The sequence below is a fragment of the Micromesistius poutassou genome (genome assembly GCF_964030765.1).
Source record: "Micromesistius poutassou genome assembly, contig: SCAFFOLD_3259, whole genome shotgun sequence".
In the NCBI taxonomy this organism is placed as follows: domain Eukaryota; kingdom Metazoa; phylum Chordata; class Actinopteri; order Gadiformes; family Gadidae; genus Micromesistius; species Micromesistius poutassou.
This window is the reverse complement of record NW_028180511.1, coordinates 1-23,605: the sequence shown is the minus strand read 5'-3', so window position 1 is coordinate 23,605 and position 23,605 is coordinate 1. Positions and strand designations below refer to the sequence as shown.

General features: G+C 46.4%; 1 protein-coding gene across 1 annotated transcript; it reads left to right on the top strand.

The window, feature by feature from the left end:
• The first annotated feature begins 598 nt into the window (after positions 1-598).
• Positions 599-21,190, top strand: LOC311370734 (E3 ubiquitin/ISG15 ligase TRIM25-like). Its single transcript, XM_084489065.1, has 4 exons — positions 599-808; positions 5,563-6,630; positions 6,970-7,083; positions 20,299-21,190. The coding sequence occupies exons 2-4, from the start codon at positions 5,565-5,567 to the stop codon at positions 20,856-20,858; spliced, it is 1,740 nt and encodes a 579-aa protein (XP_084345191.1). The 5' UTR covers positions 599-808; positions 5,563-5,564; the 3' UTR covers positions 20,859-21,190.
• Positions 21,191-23,605: the final 2,415 nt, after the last annotated feature.

Here is a 23,605-nt window from a genome sequence, read left to right as displayed (position 1 = left end):
GGCTACTATACGGGACGTAGACTGACTCATTTCACGGATTCCTGTACGACCAGGTTGCCTTAAACATCTGTCGCATATGTCAGGTGAAAACTAAATGTCAAGGGAAAGAGGCGGTGGTTGAAAAGAGTATTTTGATCGCTTATTAAGTTCACTCGTTGCTTATAATGGATATTTTGTTTCCCAGTACCCACAGTACCCACAGTCAAAGGACTTCTGTCTCGTCCTTCTCTTCACTTTAGATCGCATTGAGACAAATTAATCACCTGGATGTTCAACGTAAAGTTAAGTTTACCACACGGCTCAGAAAAGAACAATCTATTGAAACATTACCTAACGTTGTTTTCTCTATAGTGAGATTGATAAGCGTTACACAGACACACTTCACAATATCACATCATTATAATAAACCAATAACCTAAAGATAATATAAAATGCTGGGAAGTCCAGACAACCGCCTTCTCTCTGACAGCCAATCACAGCCTCGAATACCTCACAGTGTCACGTGTTTTCAGGGAAAGCGAAAGTTTCCACACACACACACGCACGCGCACACACACACACACACACACACACACACACACACACACACACACACACACACACACACACACACACACACACACACACACACACACACACACACGGGGCGTGTGTCCGTGGGGGCGGGGCCAGGAGAGGACGTGATGTTCGAGAAACGAAACTTAAGGTTGACAGAAACCCGACGAGGAGGAAGCAGTTCTCTCCCTCAGGAGAACAACACAACACGTTTTGGGACACACACAGTCTGACCGACAGCAACCGCAACCAGGTGAGTAAAACAACACGACCTCCGCGCCTCTCTCCCCGCGGTGTGACCCCGTACGGACCGGCCCTACAGCGGGTTATGATGTGAACTAGGGGAGCGCTAGGATCGGACAGGCAGCCTGTCAGGCAAACTCACACGCTGACTCCTCACCCTAACCCTCACCCTCACCCTCACCCTAACCCTCACCCTCACCCTCACCCTAACCCTCACCCTCACCCTAAACCTAACCCTCACCCTATCCGCGAAACGGACCCGTGTCGGGGTCCACCTGCACGCCGCGTTGGAGCCGCTACGGAGGCAGATCGCGGACCCTCTCGCCCGCAGCTGCAGCCCGTCGACGGACGCGCAGCGGGTATGAAAGGCGTTGGCCTTGCGTGGGACGCTCCCGAAGTGCATTGTGGGTCCGTCCGTCAAGTTTAACTTTTCAGGCAGCGACGGATCCGTCACCCAATCAGATCGCGTTATGCAAATATACGCACGTGCACTGTCTTCTTTCAGCTAAGCTTTCTGTAACCTTTTTGTAACCAGAATGCGCTTTCTCTAGACATCACACGGTCATATGAATCATGTAGTCATATTAATCATGTAGTCATATTAGACATGTAGTCATATTAATCATGTAGTCATAGTAGACATGTAGTCATATTGATCATGTAGTCATAGTAGACATGTAGTCATATTGATCATGTAGTCATATTAATCATGTAGTCACATTAATCATGCAGTCATATTAGACATGTAGTCATATTGATCATGTAGTCATATTAATCATGCAGTCATATTAGACATGTAGTCATATTGATCATGTAGTCATATTAGACATGTAGTCATATTAATCATGTAGCCATATTAATCATGTAGTCATATTGGACATGTAGCCATATTAATCATGTAGCCATATTAATCATGTAGTCATATTAATCATGTAGTCATAGTAGACATGTAGTCATAATGATCATGTAGTCATATTAATCATGTAGTCATATTAGACATGTAGTCATATTAAACATGTAGTCATATTAATCATGTAGTCATATTAATCATGCAGTCATATTAAACATGTAGTCATATTAATCATGCAGTCATATTAGACATGTAGTCATATTGATCATGTAGTCATATTAATCATGCAGTCATATTAATCATGTAGTCATATTAATCATGTAGTCATATTAGACATGTAGTCATATGAATCATGTAGTCATATTAATCATGTAGTCATATTAATCATGCAGTCATATTAATCATGTAGTCATATTAATCATGTAGTCATATTAGACATGTAGTCATATGAATCATGTAGTCATATTAATCATGTAGTCATATTAATCATGCAGTCATATTAATCATGTAGTCATATTAATCATGCAGTCATATTAATCATGCAGTCATATTCCACTGTTCTGTTCTTTTTGAGTGAAGTGGGGCACTAAAGGTCCCATGCTACTTTACGGATGCCTTTATATCGGTGTTAGTGGCCCCTAATACAGTATTTGAAGACTCATTCCCGAAATTCATCCTTGGTGCAGAGTTCCAGCCGCTACGGGCCAGTCCCACAATGAGCTCCACAAACGTTCCTGTAGCTTTAAGGCTAATGAGGAGGAGAGAGGCGGTCTTTGATGAAAAGGTTACAATCCCTTCAAATTACCCTAAAAATGATTTGGCCAGAGGATGATGTAGACATGGTAATCTATCCAGTTTCTAAAGCCGATAGGCGCACATTAATCACACATTTAACAGGCATGACATTGGAATGTCTGCAATGTCCCATCCTGAATAGTATGGGCTTAAATTTGTCTCATTAATATCTGTAAACGCACAGATGGTGATCTACAAATATTTTTGATTTGCACACGTGTTTTGCTATCCACAAATACAAATTTATCATTTGTAACTTGTATTTTGGTTTTTACATACTTGTAAATATATTGTGTTTTTGTAAATACACAATTTTCCATTTGTAAAAACAAAAAGCCATTTGCAAAACTGAAAATTCTGCTCGTGAAGTATGACTCAGCATTTGTGGATCATTACTCACGCACGCGCATCTCTTTCCTCACTTACGCATTTTTGAGACATTCTTGTCGAAGATCCGCACAGATCCACAAGCAAATAGCTCGTGATTCACAAATGGCCCGCCCTCCTCAACCAGTAGGTGGCAGTGTTGTTCTATGCATTGATACTGCATTGGTACTTACATGACCAACAGGCTGACAGGCTGTTGGTCATGTTTGATGAAAAAATTCATGAAGTGCTTTGGGGTCAATTCTTAATTTAAACATTAATATTTTTAATGATGCACCAGGTTAGGCAAGGCAACTTTATTTATATAGCACTTTTCATACACAAGGCAGACTCAAAGTGCTTCACATATTAACATTGTCATACAATAAAAAGAAAATAATAGATAGTAAAATAAAAATAAATAGAAATAAAGGCTAAAGTTAAAAAAGCATTTTAGAAAGTGCAATGTATTTCAGATCAGATCAACAGTCTCTCTGGTATACCCACGTGGTATACCCACTTTCTCTGGGACTCCAACCCGGATTCTAGGACTCTAACCCTGACAGAACTCTGGTCTCAAACCCTTCAAAGTCCATTCAGGTTAGAGTAGGGATGTAACGGTTACCGGTGTAACGGTAAACCGCGATAAAAATGTTGTCAATAACAATTACCGTTTTCATTTCAAATAAAATTATTATCTCGGTGGATAACCGCGCCCGCGGTGTGGAAACCGTGTGCTTAAATCCTTCCCAGCGCTTCATCTGAGCAGTGTTTGGAATAAGGCTGTTTAAAATAACGGCGTTAGGTAACGCTGTTATTTTTTCAGTAACGGGTAATCTAACTAATTTTTCCGTCGTTACAACGCTGTTAGCGTTACTGACAGTTAAATGCGGTGCGTTACTATGAATTGATTGAATAAACTGCGTAATCCGAACGCACCCCTGGCTGCACACACAAACTGCTAGTGAGGACGGAGACCGGGTGGGGTTAACGACGAGATAAGCGATTATGATTGGCTAAGGCAGAGTCGTGTTTCATGGTAGCCAATCGGAGCCAGTGTTTTTACACACAAGCCAGGATACGCGTGCCACACGCACACGCAAACACCAAACAGATTCGACAAAGCAGTAGATAGTAGTATATTATAGAGTAATTCAGTTACTAACTCCGTTATATAGGAGTTCAGCGGACGATCAGCCTGGGCTTCCCTCAAGCCTGATGTGCGGGGAAATGAACCAGATCTCAGTTCTCTCTGTCTTAAGTAGTAGTAGTCGTCGTCGTAGTAGTATTTATACACAAGAGTCAAAGTACAAAACAACTCCCGCTATGGGTTGTAGCCGGGCGCTGAGCGGGGGAAGAGGAGGAGAGGAGGAGGTCGCTGTCACGGCGATCTGCGGAGGAAGTGTCGGCGGGAGACGGAGAGCGAGTAATTGTTTACATATTGTTCTTTATGTCTTGAATGTTTGGATTAAACCTGCGCTACTGTAAATGTTCCTGACAAATAAGCTGTTTACACGCTGAACCCTTGTTCCTTTGATGTTAAAAGTTGCACTTTTGATAATATAAGTAAATATAATAAACACTTAACTATTTCAGTTTCCGTAGGCCTATCAGTGCTTTCTGAACATATTGAACACACTTTTAAAAAAACTGCGATAATACCGAAAACCGGGATAATTTTGGTCACAATAACCGTGAGGTAAAAGTTTCATACCGTTACATCCCTAGGTCAGAGGGTTCCCTGTACAATTTACAGCATTAGTTCTGTGAGAATTTATAAAACAGGTGGCTTAAATCAAGCAATCTGATTGGTTCCCAACTGTTCTATATTGCGTGTATACCGTTCAGTTTACAGAGTTCAGTATCACTCCGCGCCTAACTTAAACTGTTGTTTATTTATATATAAAAGCAATAGCATAGTTTACTGAAGCCTAAAAATATGTTGATTGATGGAGAGGGTGGAAATGTTGTAAAGCAATAGGCACACGGTGAGTGAACTCCATAGTAGGCTAAATTGCCGGCGAACCAAGCTACCGTCTCTAGCCTTCTCTCTGAAGGACGCTACCGTGTGTTGTATAGCAACCGCCGTACACTTTGCAGCCAGGAGGGACTACTTTTTTGTATTCGTTAAAAAAATGCTTTTCAGACTTTCTCACTTTTTCAAAATTGAGGGTGTCTATGACTTTCATTTTGCAATACTTGAAAGCAGTAGATCACTTCAGTCAGTGAAATATGCTTATTAGATAAAATCTGCAATTAATCGATTCCGGACGTCATGACTATTTGAATAACTTCCAATGTTGTGGTTTTGTGTCATTTGGATACGTTGTATTTGAACCTCTAGTTTGTTTTCAGGGACAGAAAAAGTGCTTCCATGTTAAAAGTGAAAGTGTAGCGTTGTGACACTCGGCTGTTTCAACTGGGCAGAAGTCTGAGACTTCTCACCCTATGCAAACGTTGTTTTTGGACACAAACTTATCCCATATTTTAGACAATAATTGATATAAATGTACTTTAAGAATGTATAATTCCTTTAATTTAAATTAAACTAAATAATCAGACAAATATTGTAAGGTGAGTCCAAAATATTGACCCCTCATCCTCAGTGAAGATGTCCTGTCTGCAGGACTTCATGTTGTACCTCCTATTGGATGAAGATTTCAGCTTGAAACAACAAAATATATAACGTATAAAGCACTTGCATTTGAACGAGTTCAAACTGTTATTTTACTATTGTTATCCATGTTTTCTAGGAATGGCCTCTGCTACTTCCTGGTCTGAAGAGGACTTCTCCTGTTCCATCTGTCTGGATGTGTTCAACAGCCCAGTCTCCACACCATGTGGACACAACTTCTGTAGAACCTGTATTACAACGTTCTGGGATGACCAAGTCCAGTACAAATGTCCTGTTTGCAACGAGCTGTTCCACACAAGACCTGATCTACGGGTTAATACCCTCTTATCAGGGATGGTTGATCAGTTTAGAAGGTCTGCACCAGTCAAAGAGCAGCCTTGTGTTGGACCAGGAGAAGTTCCCTGTGACGTCTGTACTGGGACCCAGCTGAAGGCCGTGAAGTCCTGCCTGACGTGTTTTACCTCTTACTGCCAAACCCACCTGGAGCCTCATCAGAGAGTCGCAGGCCTGAAGAGACATCAGCTGGTCGAGCCTATGGACCGTCTGGAGGACAGGGTGTGTAAGAAACACGACCGACTCCTGGAGCTCTTCTGCCAGACTGAACAGGTGTGTGTGTGTGTGTTGTGCACAGTGACAGACCACAAGTCCCATCCTGTTGTACCTCTAAAGGAGGAATATGGAGTGAAGACGGCCCAGCTGGGGAAGATAGAGGCTGAAGTTCAGCAGATGATCCAGGAGAGACAACGAAAGATTAAGGACATCAGAGACACAATGGGACGTAGCAAAGCAGACGCAGACAAAGAGATAGCCGATGGTGTGCAGGTCTTCACTGCTCTGAAGCGCTCTGTTGAAAAGTGCCAGGATGATCACAACCAAACGGTTAAAGAGAAACTGAAATCCACAGAGACAGAAGCTGAAGGCCTCATCAAAGAGCTGGAGCAGGAGATAGAAGATCTGACCAATAGAAGATCAGAGGTGAAGCAGCTCTCACACACTGAAGACCACCTCCACCTCCTCCAGACCTTCAGATCCCTGAAGGATCCTCCACCCACCAGGGACTGGACGACGGTGGAGGTCCGTCCTCCGTCATATGTTGGGACCTTGAGGAGAGCCCTGGATCAGCTGGAGGAGACACTGAACATGGAGATGGGGAAGGTGCCTGTCCCTAAACCAGATGTAAAGAAGTGTAAGTGTTTGTTTAGTTTGATTCATCTTAGGGTTGTCCAATGATCCAGAATGTCTCCGGTATGATACTGTGCCACACCGCCCATACCGCTGTTCGGTCATATTCTTTTTGAAGAGCAATTGAACCCAAAATTGATGCCATTTTATCACTGTTACTAAAAGAAGACCAATCATCTCGAGAACATGAATGAAATCCTATGTTTTTTGTCTCCCCAAAACACGATGTGATCGTTCCACTCTGCTCCGAACACAGGTGGTGTTCTTCAACACCATGTTCTTGAATGTCTTCCCAATCAGGGTCTTCATATTGAACCTCTTCTTGGCTTTCCTCTGCTTGTAGCCTCACCAGTCTCTCCCCCTACTAACCTCGTGAGGAGATCCCAGGATCAGCTGGAGGAGACACTGAACATGGAGCTGGAGAAGGTGGCTGACCTGAGATCAGCTCTAAAAAAGTGTAAGTATCTGATTAGTTTGATTTAGGGCTGTCAAATGTACATTCAATATTCTTAAAATATAAAGATTTATTTTACAGAACAAAATGAAACATGTCAAATGTTTTTCCCTGAAGACAATGTTGTGAGTGCTGCAGTGTAAAGTGAGGTTGAAAACATGATAAAGCTACATAGCTTAAAGGGACACTGTGTAGGAATTACTCCCATCTCGTGGTAAAATGATATAGTGCATTCAAACGAATAGTGCTCGCTTTTTAAAATGGACGTTGCAACCTGGTTGCAACTACGGTAGGCGGTATGTGCCAAGAAGCTATGACAACCTGTCATCCCATTCTTTCGGGTGATGATGAGGTACGCTATTTCAAACAAACTTCAAACTGCATTGAACCATTAGTGTGAGCATGTATGAGTAATTACTCCTTGAGCAAGATAGTGAATTATGTTGCCATGTTTATGATGTTTTTTATTGGTAACATTACTATGTCGTAGTCTAACCTATAGCATCAGTTAACAACTTGACACACAACAAACACCCATTTTTTTACTGGTGCTTATATAACGCATGAACTATGTAATAATAATTAGTAGTAATTAATTAATAAGTAGTGATACATTCCTTATTTGTTTATTTTTACAATGTGCGTGCATTGTCAGATCATCATCATTACGTGATTGAAGCGTAGGGAGAGGACAGAGAGGCAGTGGATCGGTGGGAGGTAGTAGGCAAGAAATACAACCCTTATTCAATCAAACAGAGCCTATGCTGCTATCCACCAACGAGGCTGTTTAGGCTTTTAACTATACGTGTTCTACTGTTAATAATAATAATAATAATAATTCATGAAGTTTATATAGCGCTTTTCAGTGACCCAAAGACGCTTACATTGTGGAAGACATAAAAAACATGAAAGGTGTCAGGGGGACATGGGCAGGGGCAGGGATGAAGGTGGTTATGGGTAGGGGAGGTCGTAGGCTTGGGAAAAGAGAGAGGTTTTTAGAGTGGATTTGAATGTGGGAAGTGAGGGAGAGTCGCGGACAGGTTGGGGAAGAGAGTTCCATAGTCGGGGGGCTGCCCTGGAGAAGGCTCTGTCACCGAATGTGTTCAGTTTGGAGGGTGGTACGGTTAGAGAGAGAGTGGAGGAGGATCGGAGGGCTCGGGAGGGCGATGGGGGATGAGGAGGTCAGACAGGTAGGGCGGGGCCAGGTGGTGGAGAGCTTTGAAAGTCAGCAGGAGTATTTTGAAGCTGATACGTTGTTTGACGGGGAGCCAGTGGAGAGTGTGGAGAACGGGGGTGATGTGCTCACGGGACCGGGTGTGAGTGAGGAGGCGAGCAGCAGAGTTTTGGACCATTTGGAGTCTATGGAGGGAATGAGAGGTGACGCCAGTGAGGAGGGAGTTGCAGTAGTCAAGACGGGAGGAGATGAAGGCGTGGATAAGGGATTCAGCAGCAGGGGGGGAGAGGCAGTGTCTGATTTAGGCGATGCGGCGGAGGTGAAAGTAGGAGGTCTTGACAACGGAGCTGACATGGGGATCGAAGGAGAGGGTGGGGTCCAGGATAACACCAAGATTGCGTGCCAGGGGGGAGGGCGTGATGGTCGAGGCGTCGATGGTGAGTGAGATGGGTCCAGTTTTATTGAGAGTGGATTTGGTGCCTATGAGAAGGAGCTCTGTTTTGTCGCTGTTAAGTTTGAGAAAGTTGTGGGTCAGCCATGTTTTTATTGTAGAGATGCAGGTTTCGATGTGGGTGAGGGGAGGGTTTTGGGTGGTTTTGGTACTGATGTAGATGTGAGTGTCATCTGCGTAACAAGTCGAGATTGAGTTTGCGGATGATGTGACCAAGGGGGAAGAGGTAGCAGATGAAAAGAAGGGGGCCGAGGACTGAGCCCTGAGGCACCCCCTGCGTGACGGGAGAGAGGGTGGACGTGTGGCCAGAGAGGGAGACGAACTGTTGCCTGTCGGTGAGGTAGGAGGTGAGCCAGTCGAGTGCTGTGCCCCTAACACCCTGTTGGCGCAGCCTTTTGAGGAGGATGGAATGGTGTACAGTATCAAAGGCTGCGCTGAGGTCTAGTAAAAGCAGGATGTTGAGGGCACCGCAGTCTGCAGAGGTGAGGAGATCATTGATGACTTTGACAAGGGCAGTTTCGGTGCTGTGAAGCGGGAGCCAGACTGGAGGGGTTCATAGAGGTTGTTTGACTGGAGGGGTTCATAGAGGTTGTTTGACTGGAGGGGTTCATAGAGGTTGTTTGACTGGAGGGGTTCATAGAGGTTGTTTGACTGGAGGGGTTCATAGAGGTTGTTTGACCGGAGGTGGGTGTGGAGTTGGGCGGTGACAATGCGTTCCAGAGTTTTGGAGAGGAACGGCAGGTTGGAGATGGGGCGGTAGTTGGAGAGGTTGGCTGGATCAAGGGTGGGCTTTTTGAGGATGGGGGTGATGGAGGCAAGTTTGTAGACAGAGGGAACATGACCAAGGGATAGGGACTGATTGAAGAGGGTGGTGAGGTGGGGGGTGAGGACAGGGAGGCAAGCCTTGGTTAGAGTCGTTGGGAGGGGGTCGAGAGAGCAGGTGGTTGTCTTGGACGCAGTGATGATGTCCAAAATGTGGGAGGAGTCAACAGGGGAGAAGGCAGTGAAAGAAGGGAAGGGTGGGTGGTCAGGGAGGGGGGGGGGACAGGAATGGTGGGGGTGGAGGAGTTACTAACGGCGGCAGTCAGGGAGCTGTTGATTTGGGAGATTTTATGGTTAAAGGCGAGGAGGAAAGAGTTACAGAGGTCAGGTGAGGAGGGTGGATTAATGTCCGGCGGCTGGAGCAGTTTGTTGACGGTGGAGAACAGGATGCGGGGGTTCCGGTTGGTGCTGTTGATGAGGGTGGAGAAGTGGGCGGATTTAGCAGCATGGAGAGCGTCACGGTAGGAGGAGATGTGATGTTTGTAGGCTTCGGCGTGAGCGGTGAGGCGGGTTCGCTTGTATAATCGCTCGAGTTGGCGGCCAGTCTGTTTCATGGTGCGGAGTTCCGGGGTGTACCAGGGGGCGGAGTTAGTGAATGAGACAGAGGAAGTCTTCCAGGGGGAAAGGGAGTCAAGGGAGTCAGAAAGGATGGAGTTGAGCATGATGGCATAGTCGTCAGGGGAAGAGGGGGCAGAGTCAGGGGGGAAGGCAGAGGACATGAGCTGGGAGAGTGAGAGTGGGTTGACTGGTTTGATGTTGCGGTAGGAAATGGAGCGCTTTTTGGGATTATGGGGTGAGGGTAGAGGAGCGGAGAAGAGGATGCAGAGATGATCAGAGAGTGGGAAGGGGAGAGGATGGGGGTTAGATACGGGTAGGGAGGCGGAGCAGACTATGTGGAGGATATGGCCTTTGGTATGGGTGGGGAAGTCAATGTGTTGGGTGAGGTGGAAACAGTCGAGAAGGGAGAGGAAGTCAGATGTCAGTGGGGCGGTCGGCTTGTCCGTGTGGATGTTGAAGTCACTGGTAAGTAGGAGGCAGGAAGAGAGAGAGGACGCAATGGTGAGGAGTTCAGACAGTTCAGAGAGAAAAGATGGGTGTGGCTTCAGAGGACGGTAGATTAGAACAGTGGTGATGGAGTTGGGGAGGGAGAAGGCAAGGTGTTCAAAGGATGAGATAGATGGGAGGTTGAGGTTCAGTTCAGTGATGGACAGGGATTGTTTATGAAGAACGCCAACGCCTCCCCCTCGGCCAGAGAGGCGGGGTTTGGCGATGTAACTGTAATTGGAAGGAGTGGCTTGATTGAGAGCGTAGAAGTCCAGGGGCTGTTGCCATGTTTCACAGAGGAGGAGCAGATCCATGTTATTGTCCAGTAGCAGTTCAGATATAACGGCTGATTTGTTGGAGAGGGAGCGACAGTTCAGCAGTGCGAGGGAGATGGATGGGGGGGCAGGGGAGGGGGAACGGAGGTTAGTGAGGTTGGCAGTACGGCAGGTGGGGGTGACGGGGGGGCGAGAGTTAGTCCAGAGTGAGGGGATGGGTGAGCCATGGGGGAGGTGTTGGTTGCGAGAGGGGCCAGAACCTGGATGGATGCAGCTCTCTTTAGGTAGAGGTAGAGGCCAGAAATTAGATCTTGTTTGGCTCTCTTTCCTCCGGAATCAGCACCAAAAGCAAAAAACTGGCGTGGGAAAACGTTGCCAGGTCGATCAATGAGGTTGGGGCCGAAAGCCGAACTGTGGCTGACATTTAAAAAAGTGGTCGGACAACGTCCACTATTGTAGTCCACCAGGGGCGTTTCTAGACCAAGAGCTTTGCTGGGGCACAGGCCCCCAACTCCCAATCCATTTTTAAGAATATTCTTTTAATATGCGAGCAATCTGAAATAAACGGCTATGGACAGGGAAGGATTAAGAACTTTAGCACAAAAGGGCCCACAGTAGTCAGGGGGGTCTGGGGGTCCTCCCCCAGAAGATTTTGAATTAGTTTGATGTGATTTCCTGTATTCTGGTGCATTTTGGGCATGGCCAAGGACTCCCTGACCCCTTGGGTCCCTTCTCCCTCCTATTCTGAATAGTTTTACGTCTAGCCCCCATCATGTCGTCATCTGTTTCTTGCCTGTCTCTCTCCTCCTCCTCTTCTTCCCCCTGCCTGGTCCTGGACTGCCCAGCCTGCACTCTTTCTCCTCTCTCTCCTCCTTCTCTTCGACCTTCTTCTCCTTCTCCTCCTCCTTCTTCTCCTCCTCCTGCTCCTTCTCCTCCTCCTCCAGCACTCTGTCCCTCACTTGTTGTAGCATATAGCATAAGTATACTCACTGCATGAATTTAATAGGCTTTCCTAAGCTTATTTTTAGACAAAATTGAGATATACTTCCCTCCCAGGCAAGGGTCCTATAGTCATCCTGGCAATACTACAGTTCTTTGTAGCGTAAATACTAAAGCCTTAATACTGACTTTTAGTGATATATAGGCTACCCTGATTCTGTGTATATTATTACCATTGACAGCACTGTCTATTACCAGCATAAATGTTAATGTTACCGTTAATGTGGGCAATTATCATACCTCCCTCGTCCTCCTCCTCATCTCTCCTCACTGTTCCTCTACCTCTGCCTTTGTTCTGTAAGAATCTTCTGATGTCCAACTCTGAATAGTTTTTCAGAAGGCTGATTAGTTTTACAGTATGACAGCTTCACAAACAATATACTTTATAGGACTCTCTCTACAGTATACGTATAAATGATTAATTGTCTGCACGTGTACATAGCCTACGCAGTGTGTGTGTGTGTGTGTGTGTGTGTGTGTGTGTGTGTGTGTGTGTGTGTGTGTGTGTGTGTGTGTGTGTGTGTGTGTGTGTGTGTGTGTGTGTGTGTGTGTGTGTGGGAGAGATCGCAAGCTGGTACACTTAAGCACAATGACGCTAAAAGCATTGAGCTAATTATGTGGGCAACATTCTATAACATCGATTAACTGTTAGTCATTTTTTCTGTCAAACAAGTTGTGAATTTGTTTTAACATTAAAACAGGGGATGACTTAAGGTGTGTTCACACCGCACTTCGCCCCGCGACACGTTTCAATGTTAAGTGAACGTGGAGACGCGAATCGGGCGAATTTTTTTTTCGCCTATTCGCGCGACAAGATTTGATTGACAGCGCGAAATTTTTCCACTTGAACGGCGAGCGCGTTCACGTGGATTCGCGGCGCGAATAAAGTTAAAATATTTCAACTTCTTCGCGGCATTCGTGTTGAAACAGCCAATCAGCGTTCACTCCCTGTGGGTAACGTGGGTGAAGTAACGTAAAACAGCCAATCAGCGTTCACTCCCTGGGTGACATCACGTAACAGCCAATCAGTTCACTCCCTGGGTGAAGTAACGTAAAACAGCCAATCACCGTTCAACCGTTCAGTGAACCGCAGCTTGGAGGAGAAAGTGATTGTTGCCGTTTGCGACTCCCGCTCTATGTCTACATATAATATATAAATATCTATATCATATAATATATACGATATATATAATATCACGGCACAAAGCGGTGTGCGCCTCCGGATTATATTATTAACCCATAAACGACGGGCTCTCCCTCTTCCACAACAGGTACAGACACACATCTCGCGGCAACATTCGCCTATTCGCGCGAATAGGCGAAATGGGACAAAGTGCGGTGTGAACACATAGTTACCCTGTGCTCAAAGTTATGTGGCGAGCTCCAGCGAGCGGTTTCCACTGTGTGTGTGTGTGTGTGTGTGTGTGTGTGTGTGTGTGTGTGTGTGTGTGTGTGTGTGTGTGTGTGTGTGTGTGTGTGTGTGTGTGTGTGTGTACACCGAAACACTCGGAAGAATCACGTGAACGATTTTCATTGGTTATTGCGTTAGATCTTACCCAGATACAGATGTGCTATTTCCTGATTGGCTATGATGGCTCCTTTCTTTTTTCCTTTTTTCTTTTTCCCTTTTTTTTAATTGGCTGGTAAGTGACAGCCTCGAGTGAAGACTAAATCAGGCAGGGAGATGCGCTTTTGAATGCCGGTTCCAACGAGAGCGGCATTAGAATTTTACTGGGGCACTGGAGACTTTTACTAAGGCACGTGCCCCAGTGAATAAGGTCTGGTGACGCCCCTGTAGTCCACTATTGTAGTCCACTATTGTAGTCCACTATTGTAGTCCACTATTGTAGTCCACTATTGTAGTCCACTATTGTAGTCCACTGTTGTAGTCCACTGTTGTAGTCCACTATTGTAGTCCACTATTGTAGTCCACTATTGTAGTCCACTGTTGTAGTCCACTATTGTAGTCCACTGTTGTAGTCCACTGTTGTAGTCCACTATTGTAGTCCACTATTGTAGTCCACTATTGTAGTCCATTGTTGTAGTCCATTGTTGTAGTCCATGAGGGAGAGAGAGAGGCCGTTTCTCAATGTGCGTTCTCGTCTGTACTTGTGTACTTTGCGTTCTCGTGAAACGTCATCAGTCGTAGCCCAAGTACTGTTCCAATTCCAAGTACGCATCAAGTCAAGTACAGTCGTAAAACCCGTGTGTGTTCTCCATGCGTTCTTAAACTGGCCGTTCCACCGAGGACGCATCGGAGGTGACTTGTGTGGACTTGGACCGTTAAATATCCCAGGATGCATTTCGCATTACCATGTTTTAAAATATTAGTATGTAAGCTATAATAATAGGCTATATATAGGAACATTTGACATATATAACAAAAATGTAGGCCTATTCATTCAAAATATTGACATACTATTTTAAAATTAAAGAGGCTGGGGTTTTGTTTAATATAATTTGTTTTTATTGTATAAGTCGCTGATAGAGGAAACCCAACACAACGGCAACGAAAATCTTGGTCGGATCCATCCGATCGTGTGTGTGTGTGTGTGTGTGTGTGTGTGTGTGTGTGTGTGTGTGTGTGTGTTCTAATCAGTCATTTCTCGCTCATTCGTTATTATTATTATATCAATAGTCTACTCTCCAACTACATAGCCAGTTAGGCACGCGCATCTGTACCCTACATATAAAAAGTTGTGTGAATAGCTTATACACACGATAAGCATATCTTTTCATTTATATTCATTGAAAATATTGACATACTATTTTAAAATGAAAGAGGCTGGGGTTTAGTTTTATATCATTAGTTTAAATTGTTCAGTAGTGTATGCCTACATGAGGCCGTAAAGCAGTTAACAGAGCTGAGGTGGTGACGTCACAGGTGCGTCCTCGGAAGTCTGTACTTGGAAGTCTGGACTTGCCAAGTACGCACTTCCAAGTCCGCGAGTCCGTAGTTTGCGTACTTGGTATTGAGAAACGGCCAGAGACTAACAAAGACCACACTACCCTCCACCACGTGACTTTAACCAGACTCCTCCAGAGTGCTGTGATGTCCACTGATTGCTCAACGAGCAACAGCTGAGGCAAACGGCTAGAGTGAGACCAACTGAGAACGAATCCGGAGTGAAACTAAAACTGTGATTCTGAAAAAAGTATGAATTATATCGAAATTCTGATCAAATATTATTGAAGATACAAATGTGTAGATTTGTTTAATAGTTTGAATGATGGTAAACGGTTGAATTTTGACCAAGTTATGATGTCTTAAGTGGATGAAGAGGATGAAACATGAATCGTGTGTGTGTGTGTGTGTGTGTGTGTGTGTGTGTGTGTGTGTGTGTGTGTGTGTGTGTGTGTGTGTGTGTGTGTGTGTGTGTGTGTGTGTGTGTGTGTGTGTGTGTGTGTGTGTGTGTGTGTGTGGAGAATGGCGGAGCTATTGCGTGTGTAGAAGAAGAAGAAAAGTAAGAAAGTATGTAGACTATAGCTTAAATATTACAGAGGATTAATCAGCTCATCATGATGAACGTTTTGATGTATAATATGTGTATGTTGTGTAAATACTGCGGGAGTAGATTCAGTGTACACATTTTTCATTGTTTTGACTGGGACAACCACTCACACACACATGGGATTTACATTTACGTTTAACTTAAAACAGCTTATAAACAATATGCACTACTATTTCTAAAGCTATAGCACACTAGTCCACTATAGTAGATATCATCTGATATGATTTAGTCTTTCTATGTTCATTTTTGTAGAGAAGATGAACGTGAAACAGGAAGAACAGTACTAGTGATGATGGTGATGATGATGATGATGATGATGATGTGTGCAGAAGGGTTCAGTAGCTCATCATGTCTTGTTCTCCATCAGATGTCATCAGATCTGACATGGGGATCGAAGGAGAGGGTGGGGTCCAGGATAACACCAAGATTGTGTGCCAGGGGGGAGGGAGTGATGGTCGAGGCGTATATATTGAGAGTGGATTTGGTGCCTATGAGAAGGAGCTCTGTTTTGTAGAAAGTTGTGGGTCAGCCATGTTTTTATTGTAGAGATGCAGGTTTCGATGTGGGTGAGGGGAGGGTTTTGGGTGGTTTTGGTACTGATGTACATCTGAGTGTCATCTGCGTAACAGTGGAAGTCGAGATTGAGTTTGCGGATGATGTGACCAAGGGGGAAGAGGTAGCAGATGAAAAGAAGGGGGCCGAGGACTGAGCCCTGAGGGACCCCCTGCGGTACAGGAGAGAGGGTGGACGTGTGGCCAGAGAGGGAGACGAACTGTTGCCTGTTGGTGAGGTAGGAGGTGAGCCAGTCGAGTGCGGTGCCCTCAACACCCTGTTGGCGCAGCCTTTTGAGGAGGATGGAATGGTGTACAGTATCAAAGGCTGCGCTGAGGTCTAGGAAAAGCAGGATGTTGAGGGCACCGCAGTCTGCAGAGGTGAGGAGATCATTGATTACTTTGACAAGGGCAGTTTCGGTGCTGTGAAGCGGGCGGAAGCCAGACTGGAGGGGTTCATAGAGGTTGTTTGACTGGAGGGGTTCATAGAGGTTGTTTGACTGGAGGGGTTCATAGAGGTTGTTTGACTGGAGGGGTTCATAGAGGTTGTTTGACTGGAGGAATGGTGTGGGGTGGAGGAGTTACTAACAGCGGCAGTCAGGGAGCTGTTGATTTGGGAGATTTTATGGTTAAAGGCGAGGAGGAAAGAGTTACAGAGGTCAGGTGAGGAGGGTGGATTAATGTCCGGCGGCTGGAGCAGTTTGTTGACGGTGGAGAACAGGATGCGGGGGTTCCGGTTGGTGCTGTTGATGAGGGTGGAGAAGTGGGCGGATTTAGCAGCATGGAGAGCGTCACGGTAGGAGGAGATGTGATGTTTGTAGGCTTCGGCGTGAACGGTGAGGCGGGTTCGCTTGCATAACCGCTCGAGTTAGCGGCCAGTCTGTTTCATGGTGCGGAGTTCCGGGGTGTACCAGGGGGCGGAGTTAGTGAACGAGACAGAGGAAGTCTTCCAGGAGGAAAGGGAGTCAAGGGAGTCAGAAAGGATGGAGTTGAGCATGATGGCATAGTCGTCAGGGGAAGAGGGGGCAGAGTCAGGGGGGAAGGCAGAGGACATGAGCTGGGAGAGTGAGAGTGGGTTGACTGATTTGATGTTGCGGTAGGAAATGGAGCGAGTGTAGAGGGGCAGGGTATGCAGGGTTATGGGGTGAGGGTAGAGGAGCGGAGAAGAGGATGCAGAGATGATCAGAGAGTGGGAAGGGGAGAGGATGGGGGTTAGATACGGGTAGGGAGGCGGAGCAGACTATGTGGAGGATATGGCCTTTGGTATGGGTGGGGAAGTCAATGTGTTGGGTGAGGTGGAAACAGGCGAGAAGGGAGAGGAAGTCAGATGTCAGTGGGGCGGTCGGCTTGTCCGTGTGGATGTTGAAGTCACCGGTAAGTAGGAGGCGGGAAGAGAGAGAGGACGCAATGGTGAGGAGTTCAGACAGTTCAGAGAGAAAAGATGGGCGTGGCTTCAGAGGACGGTAGATTAGAACAGTGGTGATGGAGTTGGGGAGGGAGAAGGCAAGGTGTTCAAAGGATGAGATAGATGGGAGGTTGAGGTTCAGTTCAGTGATGGACAGGGATTGTTTATGAAGAACGCCAACGCCTCCCCCTCGGCCAGAGAGGCGGGGTTTGGCGATGTAACTGTAATTGGAAGGAGTGGCTTGATTGAGAGCGTAGAAGTCCAGGGGCTGTTGCCATGTTTCACAGAGGAGGAGCAGATCCATGTTATTGTCCAGTAGCAGTTCAGATATAACGGCTGATTTGTTGGAGAGGGAGCGACAGTTCAGCAGTGCGAGGGAGATGGATGGGGGGGCAGGGGAGGGGGAACGGAGGTTAGTGAGGTTGGCAGTACGGCAGGTGGGGGTGACGGGGGGGCGAGAGTTAGTCCAGAGTGAGGGGATGGGTGAGCCATGGGGGAGGTGTTGGTTGCGAGAGGGGCCAGAACCTGGATGGATGTAGCGGCGTCGGCGGAGGATTCCGGCTGTGCTGGCTGCAGGGGCAGCAGCAGCAGAGAGACGATGGTTATTGTTGAGGCGGTGAAGGTCAGCGGCGGTGTAGCTGAGTGGGCCAGAAGTTGGTGGAGTAGAGGAGAGAGTCCTAAGAGTCTGGAGTAGCAGGAGTGATAATCCAAGGTGGAGACGAGACATGACGGCGGATGAAAGAAGGCCGGGTAGTATATTGGTGGTGGCTAGTAGCTGATTGGCTAGAAGCAGGGAGGCAGTGAGTTGTGTGTTGTTGTGTAAGACTTGCGTGGATTTCTGACTAAAACTTTGCAGACGCCAAAATCTGGAAAGCTGATGCTCACAAAAAAATCTGGATGTATCAATCCTTGCGTAAGCACGATTTCACACAGATTCTTTTTGTACATCCCAATTAACGTGAAATTGAGCGCACATGCACGAGCCCGTCTCTCCACCAATTTCCATCTCCACCCGTCTCCTCCCTCATTTAATATGCTAATTAGTATAAATAAACCTGCAGTAGTGCGCTCGTTAGGAGAAAGGAGAAAATGGAGAAAGGAAGAAAAAACAACTTTAGTGAATGTGAGGTGGAGGTGCTGATTTCGGAGGTAGAGGCCAGAAATAAGATCTTGTTTGGCTCTCTTTCCTCCGGAATCAGCACCAAAAGCAAAAAACTGGCGTGGGAAAACGTTGCCGGGTCGATCAATGAGGTTGGGGCCGAAAGCCGAACTGTGGCTGACATTTAAAAAAGTGGTCGGACAACGTCCACTATTGTAGTCCACTATTGTAGTCCACTGTTGTAGTCCACTGTTGTAGTCCACTATTGTAGTCCATTGTTGTAGTCCACTATTGTAGTCCACTATTGTAGTCCACTATTGTAGTCCACTGTTGTAGTCCACTATTGTAGTCCATTGTTGTAGTCCATTGTTGTAGTCCATGAGGGAGAGAGAGAGGCCGTTTCTCAATGTGGGTTCTCGTCTGTACTTGTGTACTTTGCGTTCTCGTGAAACGTCATCAGTCGTAGCCCAAGTACTGTTCCAATTCCAAGTACGCATCAAGTCAAGTACAGTCGTAAAACCCGTGTGTGTTCTCCATGCGTTCTTAAACTGGCCGTTCCACCGAGGACGCATCGGAGGTGACTTGTGTGGACTTGGACCGTTAAATATCCCAGGATGCATTTCGCATTACCATGTTTTAAAATATTAGTATGTAAGCTATAATAATAGGCTATATATAGGAACATTTGACATATATAACAAAAATGTAGGCCTATTCATTCAAAATATTGACATACTATTTTAAAATTAAAGAGGCTGGGGTTTTGTTTAATATAATTTGTTTTTATTGTATAAGTCGCTGATAGAGGAAACCCATCACAACGGCAACGAAAATCTTGGTCGGATCCATCCGATCGTGTGTGTGTGTGTGTGTGTGTGTGTGTGTGTGTGTGTGTGTGTGTGTGTGTGTGTGTGTGTGTGTGTGTGTGTGTGTGTGTGTTCTAATCAGTCATTTCTCGCTCATTCGTTATTATTATTATATCAATAGTCTACTCTCCAACTACATAGCCAGTTAGGCACGCGCATCTGTACCCTACATATAAAAAGTTGTGTGAATAGCTTATACACACGATAAGCATATCTTTTCATTTATATTCATTCAAAATATTGACATACTATTTTAAAATGAAAGAGGCTGGGGTTTAGTTTTATATCATTAGTTTAAATTGTTCAGTAGTGTATGCCTACATGAGGCCGTAAAGCAGTTAACAGAGCTGAGGTGGTGACGTCACAGGTGCGTACTCGCGTCCTCGGAAGTCTGTACTTGGAAGTCTGGACTTGCCAAGTACGCACTTCCAAGTCCGTAAGTCCGTAGTTTGCGTACTTGGTATTGAGAAACGGCCAGAGACTAACAAAGACCACACTACCCTCCACCACGTGACTTTAACCAGACTCCTCCAGAGTGCTGTGATGTCCACTGATTGCTCAACGAGCAACAGCTGAGGCAAACGGCTAGAGTGAGACCAACTGAGAACGAATCTGAAGTGAAACTAAAACTGTGATTCTGAAAAAAGTATAAATGATATCGAAATTCTGATTAAATACTATCGAAGATACAAATGTGTAGATTTGTTTAATAGTTTGAGTGATGGTAAACGGTTGAATTTTGACCAAGTTATGATGTCTGAAGTGTTGAAGAGGGTGTGTGTGTGTGTGTGTGTGTGTGTGTGTGTGTGTGTGTGTGTGTGTGTGTGTGTGTGTGTGTGTGTGTGTGTGTGTGTGTGTGTGTGTGTGTGTGTGTGTGTGTGCCTGAGCGCCTGAGCGTCCTCGGATTTAGCATCCTAGCATATCTAAGATGTCAATGCTTCCAGCAGTACTAGTGATGATGATGATGATGATGAAGATGCAGAAGGGTTCAGTAGCTCATCATGTCTTGTTCTCCGTCAGATGCCTGTGAACTCACACTGGACCCAAACACAGCCAACGGACACCTCTCTCTGTCTGAGGACAACAGAAAGGTGACGCTGGTCGGAGAGGACCAGTCGTATCCGGATCACCCAGAGAGATTTGACTCCTGGTCCCAGGTGTTGTGTAGAGAGGCTCTGACTGGCCGCTGTTACTGGGAGGTAGAGAGGGAAGGACTTGTTGCTATAGCAGTGACATACAGAGGAATCACAAGGAGAGGAGGGGGTGATGACAGCTGGCTTGGAGTGAACAACGAGTCCTGGAGTCTTGTTTGTTATGATGATCGTTACTCTGCCTGGTACAACGGTAGACAGACAGACATACGTCTCCGCCCCGCTGGCTCTACCAGAGTAGGAGTGTATCTGGACCGGCCTGCTGGCACTCTGTCCTTCTACAGAGTGTCCCCAGGTGGAGGAGGGTCCTCAGACACACTGACACACATCCACACCTTCAGGACCTCCTTCACCCAGGAGGACCTCCTCCCTGGGTTTAGGTTAGGGTGGGACTGGGCCGGGGCCTCAGCGTCTCTGTGTGAGTTATAGTCTCTCTCTCTCTCTCTCTCTCTCTCTCTCTTTACGTCCCATGCGGCGTCCCGTCCGGCCGGGACGCCGCATGGGACACACACACACACACACACACACACACACACACACACACACACACACACACACACACACACACACACACACACACACACACACACACACACACACACACGCACACACACACACTGCTTTTGCGTCAGTGTCTCTAGGGCAGTTATAGTCTCGCTCTCTTTCTCTCGCATCTTTCCCTCCCCCCCGTCTCCCCCTCCCCCTCGTCTCCCTCTCCCCCTCCTCCCCCCCGTCTCCCTCTCCCCCTCCTCCCCCCCGTCTCCCTCCCTCCCGTCTCCCTCCCCCCGTCTCCCCCTCCCCCCCGTCTCCCCCTCCTCCTCCCCCCCGTCTCCCTCTCCTCCTCCCCCCCGTCTCCCCCTCCCCCCGTCTCCCCCTCCTCCTCCCCCCTGTCTCCCTCTCCTCCTCCCCCCCGTCTCCCTCTCCCTCTCCTCCCCCCCGTCTCCCTCTCCCCCTCCCCCCCGTCTCCCTCTCCTCCTCCCCCCCGTCTCCCCCTCCCCCCTCCCCCCCGTCTCCCTCTCCTCCTCCCCCCCCGTCTCCCCCTTCTCCTCCCCCCCGTCTCCCCCTCCCCCTCCTTTTTATGGGGCTTCCTAAAAGTTGATGATGATGAATCATGAAAGGAAGAGACTTTAAGGATCTCCCATAGGGTCGCTAAGCAGCTTTTATTAAGATCTCATTTTTAATTTGAAATGTATATTAAATACCTACTGATGGTAAATCACATGTTTTTTATGCAACTATATATTTGTAATTTTCAGACATAAACATGTTTGTTCTATGGACTATGATTATCATCATTGTTGTCCTAATCAGATTTTATATTTCATTCATAATAACCAAGAGGTCTATGGGATAATGTTGCATGTTGTAAATTACTTTAAACTGAATCTTGATTCCTTTTGTTCTGTTGGGAACCAAACGGCCGCAGAACATGTTCAGTTATTAAAGATACGTGCACACCTGTTTATGATTAGTAAAGTCTGCAGCTTCTATTGTTTCAGTCCTTGTGTTTATTGTGTACATGTAAGGGACCATTTTTCTGTTGTATTTGTTCATGAAGCATAATGATAATAAACAACTCAGTGGATCAACTGAATGTTCTCGTGTGTTCAGCCCATCATCATTCTCCTTTTATTACTAAATAATGCTTACATAAGTGCCTTAATAATAATAATATATTAATCAGAAATTATAAATAAAACAACAAATGTTTAGTCTCTCTCTCTCTCTCTCTCTCTCTCTCTTCTCTCTCTCTCTCTCTCTCTCTCTCTCTCTCTCTCTCTCTCTCCTCCCCACCTTCCTCGTAACACCCCACCCCCCCCCACGGCATGTCGGACTGGCGGCATGTAACCGGATATTTGGCACAGAGAAGACGGTCTGCGACATCTGGAGTTGACCAAAGGTTAGTGTGATATACTGTGCCCAAACAAACAGCTTCAACAACATGTTTTCTGGAACTCATATACTACGTTTACTTGTTGGGAAAACACCACAACATGTCTCCTTTAAGGATGAACTACTGCCCACACCGCTCACATGACCGTTCAACAGGTAGCTCTCATGCGCATGCGACTGATTGGCGACTACTGTTGTTGTCACGTGACACGCTGCGCGGATCAGATCGTGTTTATCTTATATCCGATATCCGATCCAGCGTACTGGGCCAATATCGGACCGACGCCGTGGATCTCATCGGGACGTCCCGGGTATCATCTATAGTTGTACGCACGGGCGTCAGTTTGGTTTGAAATGTGCTGGGGACAGAGACGCATTCGAAAGTGCATTTTCAGAAGTGCTGGGTACAATGAGGATGCAATCTTTTTTTTCTCTTTAATGCAGTAGTGAAAGGTTCTGAAAGACGGCATACCCATGTAGCTTACTCAGTGACGGACTGGGAGCAAAAAACGGCCCGGGCATTTGCGCATTATAACCGGCCGCGGGTGTAATTGTTGAGGGGGGGGGGGGGGGGTTGAGATAGATAATGCGGGGCCGCCGTCACGACGGTGGAGCCGCGCGATCCCAACAAGCATGCCGCTCCGTGATTGGCCGGCCCAAACGGCCCACGAGAGGCCAAACGACCCACGGGAAGCAAAAAGCATTGGACATATTCTATGACCCACTATTGTCGCTTTTCCACCGACAGTGGAAAGCTACCAACACAAACAAAAGAGGAGCCAGGAAAGCAAACTAACTACGTGTTTAAGTTGTGAAGGGCAAACGTGTGGCTACACACAGCACTACAGATGTCGAAACAGATTGAAAAAGCAAAACATATTTGTTGCACAGCTGAACGCTGTATCACACCATGGGCTGTTCTCAATTCAACAACACGCATCCATCCAACCTACATCAGGCATTCTGACCTAAACTCACGCACCCCCCACCGCAGTTATTCACTGATGACTGCACTATCGTCATCTCCACTACACCCAACGCTGTACGAACGCAAACCATGGATAAGTTAGGCTACTTGGTGGCTATGGCTAACTTCAATCGAGTTAAAACAGCCGACCACTTGAGTGCAAAAAAACACAAAACACCTCACCACAGCACCAGCAAATCTTAAGCAATAAATATCGCGTCTTACCTTTATTCATGTGGCAGTGGTCTGCAGATGCATCCCGTGGTGTAGCCTGCCACATCCATTTAGTTACAACAGGTGATCGCTCTGTGTGTCC